Here is a 14274-nt window from a genome sequence, read left to right as displayed (position 1 = left end):
CACGATACACATAGAATTTGATTTTGGCTTTTGGTGTCATTCTAGAAATAAGATAAAGAGAATATTAAAATAACTTGAAAAAAATACAGATATTTACACATCTAGAAAAGAATATATAAACACAGTAGTGCAAAATGACAATTGCTAAAGTGAGAATAGTGCAAAAAGCAAGGAATTTTGTTCATAGTCCAAAAGGTGCAGTATTGTACAGAAAGTTAATAAAGAGTCAACAGTATTTTAGCTGAGAATGGCTCAGCAGTTTAGTAGCGTTATGACAGTGGAGAAGAAGCTGTTCTTGTTCTTGTTAAACTATAAACCTAATGCTGTTTGGAGTTTGATTTGCAGTCAGAAAAAAAAGTGGAAACAATATCAGGAGCTAAACTGAAATCAGTTGGCTGTTAGTTCCTCAAGTTTCTCACTCTGCTTCATCTCACTGCAGGACCCCCAGCATTCTCAACAAGGACCCGACAGACAAGAAACCGAAGAATGAGAAAACCTCTGTCTCCCTCAAACATGAGTTTGACCCAACAGGTAAGAAATACACAAATTCAGTTCAGCTCTAACTACCCAATTTGATGGTTTCTTTAATTTGCTGTAGAATCACTTTTTATACCCCGTGTGAAGGTTTATTTGTTAAATGGCAAAAACAACTGATTTGATGAATTATGACAGATCAGTAACAGTATTTTCTTTACTCTTTCAGTGCTTACAGCATTTTACAGTCTTCTCAACCTGCTCAGTAACACATTTCATTCAGAATGACTGTTGTTTTGTTTGAAAGAAACTGAGCTGAGGCAGCAAGTAAGATGCAATTTACAGCTGAAACGGTTTGTCAATTAACAGAATCAACTATTTATTTTGGAGTACATCAATCAAGCAACAGTATGACCTTTTTTCATTTTCTTCATCATTTCTTTTCTTTTTCTAAATACCTTTAGCTTTTGGACTATTAGTAAAATGAAACTGATCAAAATAATCGTAATTTTTCTTTTTGGGTTTTTCCGAACCCTGAATTTTTTAGAACAATTTCTGCTTTTTCATCATGAAATATGGATATTTTTAAAGATATTTGTGCATTTTTACCTCAATATATCAAATTCCTTTATAATATTAAAACAAATGATAGTCTGTGGTCAAAACATAAAGTCATAATGAGCTAAAAAATTATAGATAATGCACATATTTCCATCTCATTTTATTTTGGAGCAAATCAATCAAGTTTAGAGCAACAGTGTAACCATTTTTTCTCTTTTCTTTCTCAAAATACCTTTAGCTTTTGGACCATTAGTAAAATATAAAAACTGCTGACAAACGTTGCAGCTCTAATTAAATTACAACTTGACATGTATTTTCAATGTAATGGTCAATTTAAATAATTTTTTTGACAAGAGTTAACAAATAAAGACTCTTTCATGTCAAAATGAAAACAGATTTCCACAAAGTAATGTTTATTTATAATTAAGAAATGGAAGGAATATGAAAGGTGAGTAAATCTGCCTCAAGTATGATCCTCAAAAACTAACTGTACAAGAAAGAGGCAAGTGATGGAGGCCACCAAGACAGCTATGACTCCCTCTGAAATTCTTGTTGTAATAGCCAAATTAATGCGGCCAAGACTCAATGTTGAAAAGCAATCAAAAAAGAAAACTTCCAACGGAGGTGAATGTTTATTGTAGGCACTGTAATCTCAACAATAGCCATCTTTCTGAGGTTTGTCTCGTCAGCATACATTTATTTTAAGCTCTACAAATGAATCGTCCTCTGGTCTTTACCACAGAGGCTGGTTAAGGAGTGAACAGAGGTGGTGTAGGCAGAAACAAGTTGTTAAGGTGGTTGCCCGGGCTGCAGGGTTGACATTAATCCTTGCTGCCCTTTTGTTCACCCTGGAGTCTTGAGGCTCCTCATGGAGTCCAGAAGACAACCAATTATCCACTCAGATCATTCTTTGAAGTGGGAGAAGCAAAAGGAAAACCAGACGGGCAGATTGCGATCGCCAAACTTCCTCAGTGGCTGCAGGAAGAACATCCGTGGATGACATTTTCTGGATGTTCCAGATGTTCTTTTCAGATTTCAGGGTGATGGTCAAGTTGATTTGTAGGAGCATTAAAGACTAGGCTGAGGTTACAAACGGATCACAAAGATTTGTCTGATTAAAATGAGCACCGTTTGTTCCTGGCACAAGGATGTGGCATTTTTCTGCCATTTACTACCATTTTAATTCAATGTCTACAGAATATCTTCTATTACTTTTTTTAACCAGATATAAGAACAGAACACAGGCAGGGCTAATGGTTTTAAATAGGTTACATCATGCTTCAACAACAGCCATTGTTGATGCAGTATATTTTGCTGTAGAAAGATGAATAATAATATATCATATTAATTTCACACATATTAAGAATGATAATATAATTTAATTGATCGTGTAGTCTTGTTATTTTTTTCTTATTTGAGTGTTTCAAATGTGTTTTTATATGTACATTTGTTTAAATGTACTATATATAGGTGTAAATGACAATACAAATTAGGCTTTCTATATTTATACTCGTATATGAACATTGTAATTGCCCTTAACATTGATCAAATAGTTAAATTAGAGCACAATCTGGAATTTAGTTTCTCTTTATATAGCATGTTTCATTACAGAGGGCAACAATTTCCAATAATAATAGAGACAAGAATGTATGGTGTCATTTTGTTTCATTGTTGGCGTAGTTTATTTCTTTTAATTCACTTAAGAATTAAGTGAAGAAGAAGTTGATTGATCATACTGCTTGTTCTAGCATCACATCTGACGGCTGACAGAGCTACAGCGGCGGATTGTAATATTTTATTGGAATGTACACTTGACTAGAAAATAAATCTTGCATTTAAAATTCTGTGCATGGTGCATTTGCAAAGCAAGCAATCACAGAAGTGAACAGAAGTTTCTATACACTTGTAAAACAAACAACAAGAAACGGATATTATGGCAGTCTTGAGTTTCCAATGACTCCTATAACTCAGATTTTTTTGTGATGGACTCGCTGATACCTATGCATCTTTGCCACAAAAACAAACAAACAAAAAAAACACAATCATGCATTTTGGTTCTTTCATATGTTTATTATAGGTCTTATGAAAATATGACAAAATCTGCTGGGTCAAAAATATCTGTACAACAACGTTAATATTTGGATTAATGTCCTTTGGTCATTATCACCTCAACTAGATGCTTTTGGTAGCCATCTACAAGATTCTTGTTTTATCTTTGACTCCTCTAGACATAATTGGTACAGTTCACAGCTAAATTTGTTAGCTTTCTGACACAATTTGTTGTTTCATCACAGTCCACAGATTCTTGATGGGGTCTAAATCAGGACTTTGGGTAGACTAGCCTTATTTAGCCATTTCTTTAACATATTTAATGGATGCTTGGGGTCATTATCTTGTTGAGACACCCAACTCTGTCCAAGATCCAACCTTCTGTCTGATGATTTTAGGTTTCCGTGAGGAATGTGGAGGTGATCCTTCTTCTTCATGATCCCATTTACTTTGCGTAAAGCACCAGTTCCACTTGGACCAAAACGTCCAGAAAGCATAATCCTGCCACCACCATACTTGATCGTAAATTTGGTGTTCTTGAGGTTAAAGGCCTCATCTTCTCTCCTCCAAACATAATTCTGGTAATTGTGGCCAAAAATCTTTATCTCTGTTTTCCTGGAATATATCTGTGAAAGAACATAAATGCATGATTGTTTTTTTTTTTTTTTAATGACAAAGACTCATTGTGTTTCAGTGATTCCATGGTAGAAAACTTGAGACTGCCGTGATCTAGATGGTCTTTGCAAATGGATGTAAACTTCTGTTCATGACTGTACAAGTTTGAATAGGAATGTGGAACTTCATTGTAAATCAGGGGGCAGTAGAAGATAAAAGCTGTGTCATAAATTAATTTTTTGACTAAAAGAAGTCAGAAAGGTGCACATTTTCAACATATTTTAGGCCACACTCTTTATCTCACCTGTGCATGACTGTTGCTTGAACTCCTGCTTTTAATTTTGGTGGTTTAGAGCAACTACAAGAGCCATAGAAAAGCTCTGAAGAAGACAAGAAAGGAAAAATATTTCTCAGCGGTTCTCACCAAAAAGAGCAGGCTGCTATTTAAGAATCTTTCTGTTTCTGTCGCTTGATTTGTCATTTCCTGTGTGCAGACTTTTTCCCACAAACTTCTGCACCAAACCAAGTCCAAAAAAAATGAGGCTAAACCTTTAAATATTAGTTTCTTTGTGTGTATATGTTGATCTGAGAATCTGCTTTGACCTGCAAAGCAAACATAATGTCCAGTATTAGCAGTTATGTGAGATCTTTTCTGTTTGGAACAAAAACACAAACGTCGAATTATGAAGCTGGATCATGCGCAGTTTCTTTTAGGTTGCCGTTGGTAGTGTGAAGTGTAATGAAATGTGTGTTTGTGTGTGTGTGTGTTGGCAAATGACAGGTCTGGTGCAGCGCTGTGTGATAATCCAGAGGGATGAAAATGGCTTTGGGCTGACAGTAAGCGGAGACAACCCCGTGTTTGTGCAGCTGGTCAAAGAAGGTAAGACACACAACCATAACACAACTATAGCACACAACCATAATACACTACGTAGAAGGATCTGACTCTTTTCTGTCTGTTGGGTTACAGATGGAGCTGCAATGCGAGCCGGAGTCCAGACAGGAGACAGAATCATCAAGGTTTGCCTCATTGTTTCCTTCTTTTTTCCAATATCAGCAGCATTTCTGAGTCTGACAGTGAATTGGAGGATGAAACTGATCAGATTAATGTTTGTATTTTATCGTCATCTCAACCTGCACATCACATTGCATTCAGAATGACTGTTGTGTTGTTGTGACCTTTTTTCATTTTCTTGTTCATTTCTTTTCTTTTTATAAATACCTTGAACTTTTGTACTATTAGTAAAATGAAACTGATCAAACCTTTCGGGTTGTTCCAAATCCTGGAATTTTTAGAACAATTTCTGCTTTTTCATCATGCAATATAGATATTTATAAAGATATTTGTGACATTTTAGCTTAATATATCAAATAGGCTCTAAGATAAATCAAATGAAAGTCTGTTGATTAAAACATAAAGTCACAATGCGCTAAAACATTATAGACGTGTTTTAAATGCACATATTTCCAAGGTGATAATCAAAAACAACTGCCTGTTGACCCACTTTCAGCACATTTTTTTTACACATTAGAATTTGTGGGTGTTCAGTAAAAGGTGTGCAATATCTGAATATCCACACAGAAAAATTAGTAATTTTGTATATTTTTCATATATTGTTATTTTTTTTTACATGTGTTTTGTACATGTTTGCTGCTGTAACACTGCAAATTACTCCACTGTGGGATTAATTAAGGCTTAGTTTATCTTATGCCATGTAGTAATATTATTTTTCTTCTTCTTAAAAAAAATTTGAAAAGAGCTTTCTGTCTGTCCTCATTTTGTGCCAAAAACCTTTATTCTTGCACTTTAAAACACATCTCAGCAACACAACTATAGATTTATGAGTAAGAACACATCCACTGTAGTTTATATGAGCTTTTTCCAAAGACTCATGCTCCACTAGTACACCAAGTCTGCTGAAAATACCCAACAACAAATTCACACTATTGAAACAGAAAATAGAACATATATTGGTGGATCATTTTATTCATGTACATGTTCACTTGTAACAAATGGTTCATGGATGAATGCATTGATAGTTTTGGTGTTTTCATGGGATTACTTACCAAAATATAGAACGTTGCTTTATTGTGTTTTCGTCTTCTGACAGGTTAATGGGACCTTAGTGACACATTCAAACCACATAGAGGTGGTGAAGCTGATAAAATGTGAGTATCATTTACAACATCACATGAGTTTTGCAACATGTTCGAGATATAATGTTAGAAATAAACCCAAGCAGATGATATAGTGGTGACTAACTGTTCTGTGTGAGGGCCAAAGATGATAGAAAATGTGGAAATAACACTTGCTTCTTTTTCTGAGCTACAAAAAACCGAAAGAATCCACATTTGATCAATCAGAGAAAGTAGTAATCTCCACAGCTGATAATCATTGGCTGATTTATTTGCCAGTTAAACCAACGTGTGTGTCCTCCTACGTCTTAAAGATTTATTGAGGTTTAGACTCAACAGAGAAGTTTGGGGTTTTTCCCAGTGAGTCGTACATAATCAGTTATGACATAAGACAAGATTTAAGTCATGACATAATAACTCAACACACCAGTATTGGTTTGTAAAGCAAAGCAAGCTGCTGATGGTTCCTTTAATGTTCCATTAATGTGGTCTGACAGTTCCCGTCCTCCGAGCTGCTTTTTCTCATTCCTTTCCCATGACTCCTCTCTGGCAGCCGGCTCCTATGTGGCCCTCACGGTGCTGGGGAGGCCTCCGGGGCTTCCTCACATCCCTCTTGAGGAGGAGAAGGACGGGAACGAGGGGAACGGAGAGGTCAGCACCTCCCTCTCAGCACCCAACTCACCTGCACTGTCAGGCGGAGAGCAGAGCAGCTGTTTGACCAGCAGCCCTCAGCATCCACTCAGCACTGCTCTGTGTGACGGGGTAAGACAATACACTACCATGGAAAAGTTGGGCATCACTTAGAAATGTCCTTAGTTTTGAAAGAAAAGCAGTTTCTTTTAAGTGAAGATAACATTAAATTAACCAGAAATACAGACTAGACATTGTTAATGTGGTAAATGACTATTCTAGCTGGAAGCGGCTGATTGTTAATGGAATATCTACGTATTTCCAGCAACCGTCACTCCTGTGTTCTAATGGTACATTGTGTTAGCTAACTGGGTTGAAAAGATGATTGATGATCAGAAAACCCTTGAAATAAGCATTTCAAAAAGAAAAATTTATCTCGTAATAACAGTTGAGCAGCGTGCAAATGAATGCAAAACTTGAATTTCTGATAGATTTGATACAACATGAGTGAATGAGCGTTGGTTAGATGTGAGAATAAACTCTGTCACCGTTCTTTGACTCTGGGATGATGGAATAAATGTGAGGTACTGAGTGTACTTCAATGTGTAAAAACCAAGCAATGCTGCAGATCCATAAAAATCATAAAATATGGATATTTATAAAGATATTCATGAAATTTCAGCGTAATATATCAAATACTTTCTAAGATTAAAAAAATGCTTTTTTTCTGTGCAATATTTAAACATTCACACAGAAAAGTCAATAATTTAGTGTATTTTTATTTATTTATTTTTTTCTGCAGACGTTTCCTACATGTTTGCTGGTGTACCACTGCAGGATTAATATATGATCTTTTTAATCTTATTTTATGCAATGTAGTAATATTATTTTTCTTATTCTTGAAAAAAAAAATGGAAAGAGCTTTCTGTTTGTCCTTATTTTGTGCCAGAAACTTTTAGTCGTGTTTAAATTTCTGGGACACAACTATAGCTTCATTAGTATGAACACTTCCACTGAAGTTTATTTGACCTTTTTTCAAATATACAGTCTTCAGTATTCTACAAAATCTGCTGAAAACACTCAATAACAACTTTATGTTGTTAAAAGAAAGAAAAGGAAACACATACTGGCAAAAAATGTTCACTGGTAATGAATGGCTAAGAAGAGAGAGAGAGATGGACGAATGCACTGATAGTTTTGGTGTTTTAATGGGATTTTTTTTAACAGAAACCAAAATATGGAATGTTGCTTTATTCCATTTTTGTCGTCTCACAAATATTTTGAGCTGTGAATGCAAGCTGTGAAATGAGAACTATTGGTGTAATAATTCTCTCAACACTCTGATTCTCCAGAGGAAGCAGAAGTTTTGCTTTGACTCCAGCAGAGATTTAGTGAAACTCAGGACTCCCTCTGAGGAACAAGCTGCTAGTGCAGCTTTGTTTGGAGCCAGCAAATTAGCAAACTGGCTCAGAAACTCTGCCAGCAAAGTATCGCCCTATATGGTCCCTGTAAAGGCTTCTTTCCTTATAGTAGGAGAATTAATTGGACCTTGATAAGTAAACTCCAAACCAGCAGCCTTAATGCCACATAACCTGAACCAACATCCAATAAAGTTGTTTTAAGAACAGCTTCTTAAGCTTCTTTACATTCTGGATGGATAATGCAGGTATTAAGTTACTCTGACGGTAAAAATAAGGCCATCTGGCAGAGTTAGTGAACACATAAAATGTCATTTATTTAGAAATTATAATACTGAGCATGTTTGGTGCAGCAGAGACGTTCCTCTTGTTTCTGAATGATAACGGAGGAGCTGTGGTTAAAGTGTGCGTTCCTCCAGAGTCTGCTGCATCTCAGCGCCGAATCAGAACTTTAATGCTCTGACATAATGTTATTTTTAACTGCGATAAGCTTCGTCATAAGCTTATCTGGCTGGTACAACCCATGCAGCTCATTATTTTTAATTAGCTCCATCGTTTCAGTCCATTTCATCCAGTTTTTACCAGAACTGCTGCAGTACGTCAGCGTTGTGTCCTCTCTGATAGACTCAATAGTCAAACTCTTTCTGTTCTGTTCACTTTATGATGATTTAAGAGATAATTTCTCATTAACAAAACCCTGATATCTGACTGTGACAGTCAGAGAATCAAAAATTGGAGTGGTTGCTTTATTTGTTCGTCTCAAAAGACTTGAAAAGAATGCAAGATATGCTATTTAATTGGTATTTTCCAATGAAGGAGGAAATACTCAGATCTTGTACGTAAGTGAAAGTAAGAATACCATAGTATAGAAATACTCTCCTACAAGTAGAAGCCTTTATTCCAACTTTCCAAGTAAAAGCACAGAAGTTATAGTTTCAAAATATACCTAAAGCACCACAATAGAATATTCTCTAATTGTATTACAATCATTGATACATGAATGTGATCATCACTTTAATGTTGCAGCTGATTTTAACTTTATGATTTTGACTTCATGTGTAAATACTTTATTTATTGGGTGCTCAGTTTTTAAGTTTTTTAAAAATCCTAATTTAATAATGTTAGAATCATAATGTATTTCTTGATTATATTTTACGAAAAAACAAAGTAGCTAAAGCTGTCAGATTAATTTAATGGAGTAGAAAGTCCAATACTTAATGCAAATTATAATAAAGGGGCCTTAAAATTGTATTTAAGTGTAGTTCTTGACTATGTAACAAAAGAAACAGTGAAACTCTGGCAGCAAGGGTTCAAAAAATGTGAAAAACAACAACAAAAAAAGAACAAAAATGCAGAAAAAAAGCAGTTTTTGCCTGCAGAAAAAAATATTTTTTAAAATGAAAAACTTACAATATAAAAAGTCTAAACATAAAGTTAACCATTTTTTGTCCTTACTATAGATAGTTTTCTTTCAAACAACAGCAAATATTTTAAAAATATATCATATTTTTAAATACAATAAAATATTACTAAACTTACTTTTTCAATTATTTATTTATTTATTTATTTATTTAAACCTTGTCAAAGAATAAAATATATTTTTTTAAAACTACAAATTTTTGAAGTGGATGTTATTTACAATTTTGGCCCGTCTTTTTTTATATAGCAGTTCACGTTTAAATTAATGCTTTTTTTCTGTGATTTTACCAGTTAGTATATGTATTTTATCTAACCAGACAATCTGTAAAATGATAGTCAAAGACAACAACTGTTGAGAAAAATTTTGAGATCAAAATTAACAGAAAAATTTACACAAAAAAGAAGATTGTATTCAGCATTACAAAAATAACTTTGTTCAAAAAATTCTGTGTAAAAATGCATCTTAAAAGAGCATTCCCTGTTAGTAAGTATTGCACAAATATTGACCAAACTATCAAAAATGAATAGTGTTTAAGGAAAGCAAAATCTAAAAAAAACAAAATACAGTTAAAAATGTCAACAAAAGCTTCCATTTTCCATTCTAAGTCATTTGTTTTACTTAGTTACCCTACACCACTGGTTTTTCCTCTGATCTCTCCAGTGTTATATAGTGAATGTATGTTTTTTCTTTTTAGTATTTCATTAGTTGTCGATACAGATATTGACTTTGGTAGCAGTTTCTTTACCTTTGGACTTCTTTGAATATGGTGACGGTCTTTTGCATCATGTGGTGTCCAACTGAATCAATCCGCTATTGGGTCGCTCCCTTTCTTGAACATAGTTGCACTTGTGACACGATAATAACACCAATAATAAAAACACCACTGATTGGTACCATATGCAGCGCTAAGCCTGCGATCCAGCTGATGACCTGCGTCCACTTAATTAAGGGAGGTTTCCATCGTGGTGGTGCTGATCAGCAGCATGTTTCATTAAAACGGCAGCATGAGATCATCTACTGTCATGTTAACTTTTCATCACAAAGTTGTGAGTTTATCTGCAAGTTGCAAATGAAACGAGATGCGGACACCCTTTGAGAGAGAGTTGCTTGATTTTATAATCTGTCATCAATAAATCTAACCTCAGCTACTCTACAGCTTCAGGAAGAGTGTTGCCCTGCAGGCGTGTTGATGTCTCCTCGTCTGTACTCCAGATCAATATTGTCATTCTTGAAAGTAAAGGGGCTCAGTTTTCGTCATAAAATCCACTATATAAGCTGCACATTACACTTAGAGTTCTTGACTTTTCCTTTGAAGACTGTAAATAAAACCTCTTCTCATTCGCCACCACTAATCTGGCGCTCTGCACATGTAAACAAGCCGCAGCTTAGTTCAAGTTGCATTAACGAAATAAGGACAAAAAATAGTAAAGTTAGGCCTCTGTTAAAAAATGTCAGATTTTTGCAGATGCACAAAAAAACCCTGGCTTGTCAGACATGAAAAATAATTCGGCTAAACTTCTTAAACTCTCCAAGCAGTTTCTGGTCATTTTTTTTCCTCTTTTTTTGCTCCTGTCACATTTTTACTCATGTGGGCTCATTTTATTTACTGCAGTATAAAGTCATGCACCTCTATGGACATAGAACAGCAATGATGAGAACTAAAAAATGTATTTTGTGCTGTATAGCTGAGTCATGATGCCATGAATCTTAAAAAAAGAAAATCAAAAGTTGACATTCTTCAGTTACATATTTAAAAATCAGATTGAACCAATTAACAATATTTGTCCAATATTTTCTATTTTTCCAAGTGTCTCCAGGTGTCAAGAAATAGATTATAGATAGAGAAAATTAAATGGTGACTCTACATACTATAGATATTTTACTGCTTACATTTTGAATTTGTTTCCATACTTGTCACCTCTTTAATCTGTGTAAACACTGCCTGCAGTTCAGCTGAAAAGTGTTTTTTTTTTTTTTTTTTTTTTTTAAAGAATTTTGGTCACATGACCGTTAATCGCATAAAGTCACTAATGGTTTCAGTGTTGCCCCAAGGAGCACAGAATTTTTTGTTTTTACAGAATCTGGTTAGAGCAACTAATACATTTTTGGCAAGTTTTTAAATGAGACATGTAGGTTAAAGCAATTCTCGTGGGAGTATCACACCGTTAACCTTAGATTGGGTTAATTTTGTGTTCAGCTGGGAATTCCTTGAGTTTTCATCACGTTGCTCTCGATCACAGCTGAATCATTAATGGTTTTGCAGGTGTGCTGAAGAGTGCAGATTTTTTTTTTTTTTTTTTTTTTAGAATCTGGTTTGAGCAAATGGTTTATTTTTGGTAAAGTTTTAATTGAGAAAAGTTAGATTTAGTGTTTTTGATGAAATATAATATATAAAGATTTTAAACTTCAATTTTTCTGGCAGAAGATTAGTTTAAAGGTTGTTTGACAGTTAAAATTGAAATTCTTTCTGTTTTTACAATTTCTGATTCTGTTAAATGCTGTAATTTTGGCGATTTTTATTTATTTTTAAACATTTTTTTTAAACCATAACATGCCTTTAAAGCCTGCTGCTGGCTTCAGAGAGTTAATCAGGCATGAATTTTGTATCATCTTACTCTTGGTAGTAAGTAGTAATCAATAGACGTGCAACACAAACTGCCCGCCCACACACATGCACACACACACACACACACACACACACACACACACACACACACACACACACACACACACACACACACACACACACACACACACACACACACACACACACACACACACACACACACACACACACACACACACACACTCCCCACTCTTTTTTTTAAAAAACATCCTTTACATCCAAATTGGATGACATTTTCCCTGAAGTTCCAACTAAACTTTGACTCTGCTGTCGTCTCCACAGATGTCACATTAACGCAGGTCACTGATCACTCTCTAGTCTGCAGGACCTTTGCTGATTGTAGCCGATATGACAGTAAAGAAACACTTAAATGTGTGTTCTTCAGGATGGAGCCTCAGGGTACAGGAATGGTGAGACCGAGGAGAGGGATGGTGGGAATCCTCTGAGGGAACAACCTTCACCGTCACGGTGCGACAACGGACCCTCGATCAGTAACAACTCAGTGAGTATAAAGATGCATCAGAGAGTTTGGTGCTTGATCAGGAGGCCTTTTCAGTTTTATCTGAAGGAGGATTTTTTTTTTTTTGGATCTTCAAACACTCAGTTAGTCGATGTATAAGTTAATCGACATCTGGGTCAGATCCCCTCTGGTTTTGCTCTTAAGGGTTAATATTTGCTACTTGTCTCTGTTTTCTATCATTATATTTATATTTAATTTAATATCTTTGGGTTTTGGACTGCTGGTCACAAGTGTGTACATTTGTTTTTAGAATAGATTTATCTTAAACATGTCATAATGCCAATAATAAGGAAGAAAATATGGTAAGAAACGAGCAGCATTACTTTTAATTAACAAATTAAATAAGTATCCATGTCCATAAATATTACACATCTGAAAAAAAGTAGGGAAATGCATCAACCTGTATGGACATAAATCTTTTCTATAAGCAAATATAGCTTCAACTTTAATGCTTATTAAGGTTTAGAGGCTGTAGAGACACAGTGAAGTAATAGGTGAAAGAAAAATGCAAAGAAATACGTTTCTTCCTGCATTTAAATCAACCTAGCAAATACCAAAATTGTGATAAAATTGGTTATTATTGTTTCTGTAATAATAGAATTAGAAAACTAACACTTAAATATGATACATTCTAATTAAATTCACCTTTACTGCAAAGTACATGACCAAATTCTCTCTTATCTGCTTTTCTTAATTTCTGCATTTCTTAAGAAGAATATTAACTGTGAGTAAATATATAAATTAACTAGAAAAAGACACTTTTTTTTAGCTCTAAATAGTATCTGTAGCTACATCCAAATGTTGGCCTGAGAAGTGAAACTTCAGGGTAATAAAAGTCCTTTCATAAACTTCTGCTTTGACAGTTTGAGTAATAATTGAAGGCGTCTCAGATGACTTTATCAACATTTACTGCTCTCAGCTCTCATTTGGACTTTAGTAGCTGGACGGTAAGAGGATAAAACACTTTCTGCTATTTTCTGACCGTTTACAGGCTAAAAAATTGGGGGTCAGAAAATGTTTCCACACTTGGAGGCTCTAAATCAATAGATTTTATTCTTTTTGGAATTTCTTCAATTTTCTTCAACCTTAACAGTAATTGGTTGAATGTTCACACATTTGAAAGCTCTCTTCTGATTAAGAAAAATCAAATATTCAAGAAAATAATAGATCAATTGTTATTTCAAGATTTTAATGTAAACCATTCACTTTGTGTGTCTTTTATTGAGTTTCAATGAAAATGAGTAATTCTCCACATGCTGCTGTTGACCAGAGATTGTTGTTGTAACATATTACAGCGATACCCACAGTCTGATGTTAAATACAACAGGAAGCGTCCCTGAAAACGCTGCTTACACAGACTCCTTTGTTTTAACAATCGTTTTATCAGCTTCCAAAAATAGGCATCAAGTGGTCCAACTTTGCCATCTCTAGGGGATTCCAGGCATTCAGCAGCAGACTAAACAGTCAATTTGGTTAATTTGTGTGAGTGTTTCTCTGTGTGTGTGTGTGTGTTAATTTGTATGTGTGTGTGTGTGTGTGTGTGTGTGTGTGTGTGTGTGTGTGTGTGTGTGTTAGATGCACAGCAGCCCGTTTTCAGAAAGTCCTGGTAAAAGAGAGACGCCCTGTCAGAGTCCAGACGTCAGCCGCAGAGACGGACTCAACTTCTGCTCATTACCCGAAACCGACGACACACCTGAAGCTGTAAGACATGAACACACACACACGCACACACACACACACACACAGAGACACACACACACACGCACACACACAGACACACACATTGATTTTTATTAAGTCATTTTGAAGTCATTGTCACGTTACA

General features: G+C 35.0%; 1 protein-coding gene across 3 annotated transcripts in view; it reads left to right on the top strand.

Annotated features, from left to right (window-relative positions):
* The window catches only part of arhgef12b (Rho guanine nucleotide exchange factor (GEF) 12b), a 63143-nt gene that overhangs the window by 21311 nt on the left and 27558 nt on the right, over nucleotides 1-14274 (top strand). For all 3 annotated transcript variants that reach the window (XM_023273630.3, XM_023273629.3, XM_055017375.1), the window contains 7 exons: nucleotides 440-531; nucleotides 4481-4579; nucleotides 4670-4719; nucleotides 5811-5868; nucleotides 6389-6597; nucleotides 12315-12431; nucleotides 14025-14150. In XM_023273630.3, coding sequence (XP_023129398.2) covers nucleotides 440-531; nucleotides 4481-4579; nucleotides 4670-4719; nucleotides 5811-5868; nucleotides 6389-6597; nucleotides 12315-12431; nucleotides 14025-14150 — 751 coding nt within the window. The remainder of the gene's footprint in view (nucleotides 1-439; nucleotides 532-4480; nucleotides 4580-4669; nucleotides 4720-5810; nucleotides 5869-6388; nucleotides 6598-12314; nucleotides 12432-14024; nucleotides 14151-14274) is intronic.

Source organism: Amphiprion ocellaris, chromosome 14 (assembly GCF_022539595.1).
Source record: "Amphiprion ocellaris isolate individual 3 ecotype Okinawa chromosome 14, ASM2253959v1, whole genome shotgun sequence".
Taxonomy (NCBI): domain Eukaryota; kingdom Metazoa; phylum Chordata; class Actinopteri; family Pomacentridae; genus Amphiprion; species Amphiprion ocellaris.
This window is presented reverse-complemented; position numbering and strand designations above follow the sequence as displayed.